Below are 8297 nucleotides of genomic sequence, written 5' to 3' on the forward strand. Positions count from 1 at the left end.
GGTACAGAGACACTTTTTCCCCCCACCTCGTTGATGAACTTGATGCATTCCAGGAACATGTAGTCCTGGTGGTGCTCGTTCACCACCCTCTCGTCGATGAAGTGGCGCGGCTCCAGTGTGGGGTGATCTGCGGCGACAAGACCAGCCCCGTGAGTGCGTCCGTTCGCCACCGGGTGTCAGCGTCGTCACCGGGGGACCAGTCTGAACGCTGGCCGCACGGTGTTTCTGGTGATTTTTGCCAGCAGGGGTCAAACACATTTGCTTCATCTGGTACTTCTATGTTCGTGTCAAACGGGTGAACGCGACGGTGAAGTGCTTAAAAGTCCGGCATGCTGACAGCAACACATCCACCGTGGCGGCCTGGAGGTGGTGCTGCAGTGTGAGAACCAGTGAGAGGAAGTTAAGTCAAGCTAACAAGCAACTGGAAAAAAGCCAAAAAGCAAAACATTCTATAGAAGTAAAGTCTGCTATCAAGTCTAAATCCATACACCCATTTAATTCACTCCATTATTGCCACTTTTAGGTTTACGGAGTTTATCTTCTACCTCAATGAGCCATCATGTTGGTCACAGACAGTTAGTTAGTTAGTTCAGGACTCTAATCAGTTAGTTTGGGAAACAGTTCATGTCCTCCCTCAGCCTTTCCTGTGTTAAAGGTCTCATATTGTGCAAATTTCACTTCATTATGCTTTTCTAACACTAAGCTGCCCATAGACCTGTGTATGAGGCCCCAGAGGTGAAGGAAGTCTGCGCTAGCTACTTGGTAGTAACCAACCACAAATACCACCAAACTAAGCAAGACAATCGGAAACACAATGTTTTTAATCCGGCATCTTCTGGGTCACGTTCTGCTTCAAACTGGTTGAACGACAGTTTTCTTTAGGAGTCACAGTGATAAATCCCCCCCACCCCTGTAAACATTAGCGCATCGTGCCGGTGTTTCGGATTAATTGGCTTCCCTGTTAAATAGTGACCGACTTCCTTTGGCATCCGTCGCTGCCGTTATGAGCAGCAACAGGGGACGCTCAGCGGCCGCCAGTTAAAAAAGAAACCAATTAATGTGAAACACCAGACGGAGCCTGGAGAAGCGACAGACGTGGAAACAGGAATAAGTACAGCTCAGTAGAGGGAATAGAAGACCGGATGACATTCAGGACCAACGCTGGATTTGGGGAAATACGCTTTGAATACGATGTTAGAGGTTGAAAAACCGTATAATATGTGAGCTTTAACATTGTCCACGTGTCTTGTGTTGCTGTAGTGCAGCTGTGAGGGTCAGTCTGACGATAAAAGGGGCAGTGTGCTCATAATCCTCATACTGACACCGACACATGGCCGCCATCTTGGATCTATTCTCTCACAAGTGCATTCAGTCTCGTCGTATATGTGAAAATCCTCATTTGATCATAACGATCTGTGACCAACACAACCAGGTGAAAAGGGAGATATTCTTCATGCTGCCTTCAGGAAGAATGAGCGAGTCCAGGATTATAAATATGAATTTAAAAAAACCAATACCCAAACAGCTTTCATGGAAGAAAAAAAAAGTGAAAGTTAAGAAGCTTCCTAGAACTTCCAGGAGTCATAATGGTTACCAATGATCACTTACCAGTGCGCTCCTGCCATAAGAAGTGGGATTACAGTTACTTTCCATTATTGCTGCTGCCGTTATTCACAACATTGGTGATTGAATAGAAGTTATTCTACTAAAGCAATGGAACCGATATGATGTAATCACTGATTGTACCTCAGGTTGAATCAAGAGGTTTTCTTACGCATATTAATGAAGTTATCACTTTATGAGAAAGCCCTTCATGTTTCACATGTGGATTTATTCACACTGATGTCTCCAGCCTGGGTCCAGGCAGGATGTAGAGCAGATGAGTCAGTGGTGGCGTCCTCTCTGTGCCGCTGCCTGAAGCTCACGCCGTTTGCTGAACTCATTCAGCTCAGAGCTGAGCTTCATCGTCAGGATGCTCTTCATCGGGACGATTTCACCCCCCCCCCCCCCCCCCCCCCGATGGGCCGTGTGCGCGGTACACATGACGCGGCGCCACATCACCGCGGCGTGCAGCGACCACCCAATCAGAGGGCTCCTGCTCCAGTTTTATAACAAGAAGTGGATTTCAGTGTAAACGGGAGCAGTTTTTTGCTCCTCTGACATGAACAGTTGTCTTTACATCAACTGACACACACGTTCAGTGGGCACCATGTGGTTCTGAGGTGGTCTGCTGACCTCTAGTGGTCAGCACGTGTCACTGCAGCTCCGTCCTCAGGCAGGACTGAACTTGATGAATCAAACCTGGAGGCAGCGCCAGGGCCAGATCAACTTAATCTGGTACACCGCACAAGAAATTACATTTAAATATATTCCACACCTCAATCATCAAGTACATTTTGATTTTAAAGAAGCGCAAATGTTCAATCGGGCTTTCTGAATTCATTGAGCTACGAAGGAGCGACTATGTCCTCGTGCCGAGGCGACTCACTCAGAACCGTTCTCCATTTTTACCTGAAACAAAAACACCGCTAGAAGCATCTTCCAACTCTCGAAATAATGGCGCTACCAGAGGACGTCCATGGACAAAAAGGAAATGCGATCCATTCCAAATGAAGAGACAGTAGCGTCCTCTGAAATAAAACAACACGTCACCTCGCGATTCAAAAGTAACGGCAAAGTGTAAATGTTATCAGAATACAAGTCAAAAAAAATAAAGGCTATATAATCTATAAGCAAAAGGATCTATTTCCACAGACTCAAAGCAAAAAAACCAACACAACCCAGTATTGTCTGCTAAAATAGTGGCGTTTTACTCCTCACACCACAGAAAACAACCTGCCACCTCACAATTGAACCAGATTCTAACATTTAAGTGCGACGTAATGTGAAAATGAGGCTGATGGAGAAAATGCAGAGCTCTGTGGCATCGAGGTCCTCGGCTCCTCAGTCACTGGTTTCAGAAACAGAAAACCACCTCTCGCCTTCACGGTCGGTCAAAAAGCAATTTCAGCGCAACGTAAACATTGTGAAATATCGCAGCAGCTGCGCAGGCAAAGTCTCATTCTGGGCTTGAAGTGAATAAGTTCATGTGACGAGTTCCCGCACGCTGACCTTCACTAAAGAGGCCGCACACGTCTGCGTCGGCGTCTATCCGTCTTGGATGGACTTAACGGTGATGACGTAATGTTTTCGCCTCGAATCTCTGACTACAATCAATAAAAGCTATCATCATTGAACCCGTCTGGAGAAGTCGCCGTCACGTGACCGGCTTCAACATCCATTGATCGGTGTCCCCTCTGCCCTGTGTGGACCGACCAATGAGGAGAGGCTCTCTGCTCACAGTCACTTTGTTGATTTCATTCCCCTCAGTTTACAATCCCAGCTCATTGAAGTACAGTATTCTGGGATAACCTACTGAGATATTTCGCTGTGCACCCTCCCTGCCGTCCCGAAGGCCGCGTTCACACGTAGCTGGGTATTTACAAAAATGGCTGTTTGAGAAAAAAACCCCAAAACAATCTTCATTTACAAGGACCAACAGAAAAACCTGGTTCACTGAATCAATTTTGATCACAACGGCCAAACTGTAAAAACGTGACGCAAATCTCAGTCTCCCTCTCTCTACATGCACACGGATTGACCCGCCTTTGTTTTCATTTTTAAGATTTTGGGAGACTCACAGCTTCACTTATGTGTAAATGCAAGGCCCAAATGCAGAAACTACTACTGATTTTGTAAATAGCCAGCTCCGGGTAAACATGGCCTCAGAGGTCTGGTGAGGTTCATCCGGCCCAGATCCTCGCGACAGTGTTGTTTTCTTATTGCATGAAATTGTAACTCCATAAGCCGCAGCGTGAAATAACTCCAGATCAATGCTTTTCAAACGCTACGTTCAGATGGGGTTGTGTTCCAGACTCTCACCTACAAACTGGGAGCTCCCCCAGATGAAGGGCAGGAACTGGAAGTCGTCCAGCCCCCACACGCCCTGGCTGCCCGCCGGCTCCATCCGATAGGTCCTCTGCAGCTTCCTCATCACCGACAGATACCTGGAGGCACACGCAGGTCAAGAGGACTCGTTTCCGCCGGCGACCGGCGGTGAAGACACCTTATCCTCGACACTGCGGTCAGGGCCTCACCTCTTGAACACTTTGAAGACGATAGCGAGCTGGTCGTCCACCCTGAGAGCGCCGACCTTGCAGAGGCAGCAGAGGAACGCGGCGAAGGCTGCTTCATGTCCTGACAACACAAAGCAGGTTCAGGTCCACAAACACTAAGGGCCAATCCCAATTCTATTTTGTACCCCTCCGCCTACCCCTTAGCCCTCCGCCTACCCCTTAGCCCTCCGCCTACCCCTTAGCCCTCCGCCTACCCCTTAGCCCTCCGCCTACCCCTTAGCCTTCCACCTCCAAAACAAGGGCAAAGGCAAAGGGGTAAAAGTTTCAGCCCTTAGATTTGGGACATCCCTCTCCCTCTGCTCAGCCCCACCCCCTCTCGCTCCGTCTCACAGTTTTGATGTCATAATACAGCGCCGTTATATCAGCAGAGCTGAGCCACGGATGTTTGCTGATTTTCCAGCAGGAGCGTCGTCCTGCCGTCCCAAATTCAACGTGTTGCAGCAGCTTGGCTGCTTTGTTTCCACATCAAGGTGAAGAAATAGACGGAGACACGGACTACTTGTTTGCTCGGGGGTCCCTATTTTCAAAACACCCATTTTAGAAGACTTTGGAACTCTACAGTGTAATAATAAAATGTTATAAACACGGTCTCTACCAAACAAATACACACGGAAGCTCCATACGGCAGCGCTACTGCCGCTCTCACTCGTATAAAACACAACAGGTTTATATAACTTTAGAAGCGTATATATGTGAAATGCGAGTCCTTCGGCGCCATGTCCTCCTACCCCTCTGTTTAAAGTGTGCATCTGTAAACACTTCGTTTCGAGGGGTGAATAGCCCTCCCCTCACCCCTCAGACTCTTGTGAACGCGCATTTCAAAGGGGTAAGATGAAGGGCTGAGGGGGAGAATTGAGACGCAGTCTAAATACTCTTCATCAAAACACATTGGTACCATCATGTGGAGGTTTGAAAACAGGTGCTCAGACGTGTCCTGAGTGGACACTGGAAATGTTACGAGGAGGAACGCGGTGACGAGGACACTGAACACGAAATGAATGGGCAGCTGGTACCGGTGCCATAGTCTATCCTGATGGGATTCCCCACAGACTCCCTGAGGTACACCGCGATCTCCTCGGCCGCTGACATCCTGTCTGCAGGGAGGACGGACGACACCAGAGCCTCTGCTTCCTGAGAGAGAGAGAGAGAGAGAGAGAGAGAGATCAGCTAAAATAACCTGGGTTCCAACACCACGTCCGACATACTCCAGACCGCCACGCACAGAATGGAAACAGAGAGTTGACCCTCACCTGGTCCAGCCTGGAGAACCAGGTCCTGTAGGCCTTGTTACCGAAGCGTGACGGCTGGTCCACCGGAGGAGTCTCATCTATCCACCGGTCCAGAGTGTCCAGAACGTCCATCAGTTTCTCCACGGTCTGTGTCACATGTCACCAACATGAAGAACTTATTTAACATTCAAGACAAAAAACAACATTTGAACCATGAAATTAGGTGAATATTGCAGTAGGTCGCCCCTATTCATCTTTAGAAAATTGGAATAATAAAGTTTTGTTTGAAATAGCACAATGAAGGATATCAGTTTTTTGACTCGCTTCAGTCATTTCCAATTGTTGTGTCAAATGATCATAGATTGGCTTTAATATTTACCGTTTCTCTTCTTATGTGAATGCTTTTTATTTGGTTTGTCACAAGAGAAATTGTCAAACTTCCAGCGGCAGACGCTCTGTGAGAAACCACAACCCACTTGTATGAATGTTGCCGTGCGACTGCAGCGTCGATATAAACATCTTAATGTCAAGACCAAAAAAAAAAAACAAGGATCCCTGAAAAACAAAAATTCACCCACCGGGGGTCACTGCTGGAGGTGGGAGGAACTGACCTCTGACACTTTGTAATCACAGGTGAGCTTCTTCCCCTTCACGCCTTCATTCAGAGTCAGAATGAAGCCCATGTAGTCAGCGTAGGCCTGTGAGGAGAGCAGCGTGAGCGCGCGCGCACACACACACACACGCACACGCACACGCACACACACACACACATGCACACGCACACACACACACACACACACACACACACACACACACACACACACACAGAGGAAACAGACAAAGTCACACCAGTGAAAGACTTTATACAAACCAATACGCACCGATGTGACTGGGATCATTAGTGAAGTTTGTTTATAAGCGGAGGGTTAAATGTTCCCGAAAGGCTCCAAACATCTGTTTATTATCAGGTGTAACGGCCACATCTGTCCCCTTCTGTTCATCAGCTTTTAGTGTCCAAACCATTGTTTGCTCTTGCAACGGGAGGAGACGGGTACAACAGACGATAAACTGGCCGATGACATCCCAGTGACCACACAGATCCACACGCCTCCCCAACCAACCACAGTTACACTACCTGACCAACCCGAGCAGCACTTCTCTAACGTAAACAAACACTGAAATAAATCAAAACAGACAGAAGTTAAGGAGTTTAAGTCTCCGGTGAGTAATGACAGAAATGCGGGGTGGAGACGTGCCTGAGACCGCTTCCACTTCCCCATGTCAGGCACCATGCTGATCTCTTTCTTGGGCACCATGAAGGTGAGACCGGCCGCGGCGTCCGAAGCGTCATCTTCAGGAGACGATCCTGTAGAGTGGTAGAAACGACACACGACACGTTCCTCTCGTGAAGGCGAGTCACAGCTCCTAATGTTCATTCATGCAGCGCGACACTTTTCCATCCGGACACATTGTGTGTGCACACTCTGTCATGAAGCTCCTTCCCATTCTCAATGACAACGTCACAACATCTCAGGAAAGGAAAAGTGATAAATAACTGTGAGGTTAAATGACATTTGAAAAAAAAAATCTGTTTACTCATCAGAAATCATTGAATGAATCACTAGATCAATATAAAATGCTTAATTCTCCATCGCTGTATCACTGAACGATGCTCCTCAATTAATGATGTAAACTCCTGAGGAAGTGAGGGATGATACTAACTGACACACACACAGAGAGAGAGAGAGAGAGAGAGAGAGAGAGAGAGAGAGAGAGAGAGAGAGAGAGAGAGAGAGAGAGAGAGAGCTATATTTGGAGAGAAACACAAACACAGACAGCGTTGCAGTGCTGAGCTTTAAAGTCCGCACAGTTTGAACGTGTGTGTGAAGACAAAGCTGCGGACGAGTGTTGAAATCAGGGCAGCTCCATCACCAGAGTGTGTGTGTGCGTGTGTGTGTGAGTGTGTGTGTGTGTGTGTGAGTGTTTCAGAGTGTGTGTTACCTGGCTGCTGCTCTGAGTCCGCCATGATGAAGATGAAAGGCTTCTTCCTTGGCTCTCATCTGCAGCTTCACTGTGTCTACGACTCACTACCGCCACCACACGGTGAGAGGAGGACACGACAGGCCGACTGGTGTCCTCAGATCACCGCCAGAATAATGTCGTTCAGATCGCTGACACGTTACAATGAATCCAGCAGGTCACGTTTATATTTCAGTTCATGCAAATCCTCCCTGATCAGCAGCTTTTCAAAACAGTACTGTGGAACTTCAACCGCACAACAAATTCAATAAGCCACTTTTCATAACTTAAAATGCACAAATGCGCTCTGTTGCTCGTTTTGACATTAGAATTGTTAAAATTGTCTGACTTATTCTGGAAATTTTTTTTTTTAATTGTCTGACTTATACCGGAATATTTCATGCAATTTGGGTTAATAGTTTGTTGAAAAAAGTGGTAAAATGCATACATTAAAACCGATTAAAAAAAATATGAATAAATAAACAGACAAAAACATAACCTTCCCCCAATGTTTGTTGGGGAAGATAACTATCTCATCTGTGCAGATATTGTGAAAACGACAAGGCCACAATGATGCCACATCTGTCCACTATTCAAGTGACCTTCTCAGTCAGTGTCCTGCAAGTATTAAGAACTCGTTCAACCTGCTTTGCAGCTTTAATTTGTCCATGTGTCTTCAAACATGATCCAGTTTCTAATCACATTATGTTAATCATTCTACTTGAGTTTATCTGTGTGTCAACTCAAACATGACTCAGTTTCTATTCACTTTATGTTCATTATTCTATTTTAGTTTGTTATGTGTTATTTATGTATTCACTCAGACATGTCTATATCTACTCTCGGGGAATTAAACAAAACACTTGCCATGAAA

General features: G+C 46.7%; 1 protein-coding gene across 1 annotated transcript in view; it reads right to left on the reverse strand.

The window, feature by feature from the left end:
* ptpa (protein phosphatase 2 phosphatase activator) overlaps positions 1 to 7447 on the reverse strand; it is an 18717-nt gene extending 11270 nt beyond the window's left edge. The window contains exons 1-8 of the mRNA XM_080510248.1: positions 7406 to 7447; positions 6661 to 6770; positions 6016 to 6102; positions 5426 to 5551; positions 5189 to 5306; positions 4137 to 4236; positions 3922 to 4046; positions 27 to 127 (exon numbers count right to left, since the gene is read on the reverse strand). Coding sequence (XP_080366374.1) covers positions 27 to 127; positions 3922 to 4046; positions 4137 to 4236; positions 5189 to 5306; positions 5426 to 5551; positions 6016 to 6102; positions 6661 to 6770; positions 7406 to 7430 — 792 coding nt within the window. The 5' untranslated portion in view covers positions 7431 to 7447. The remainder of the gene's footprint in view (positions 1 to 26; positions 128 to 3921; positions 4047 to 4136; positions 4237 to 5188; positions 5307 to 5425; positions 5552 to 6015; positions 6103 to 6660; positions 6771 to 7405) is intronic.
* Between the last annotated feature and the right edge of the window lie 850 nt (positions 7448 to 8297).

Source organism: Blennius ocellaris (genome assembly GCF_963422515.1).
Source record: "Blennius ocellaris genome assembly, chromosome: 15".
In the NCBI taxonomy this organism is placed as follows: domain Eukaryota; kingdom Metazoa; phylum Chordata; class Actinopteri; order Blenniiformes; family Blenniidae; genus Blennius; species Blennius ocellaris.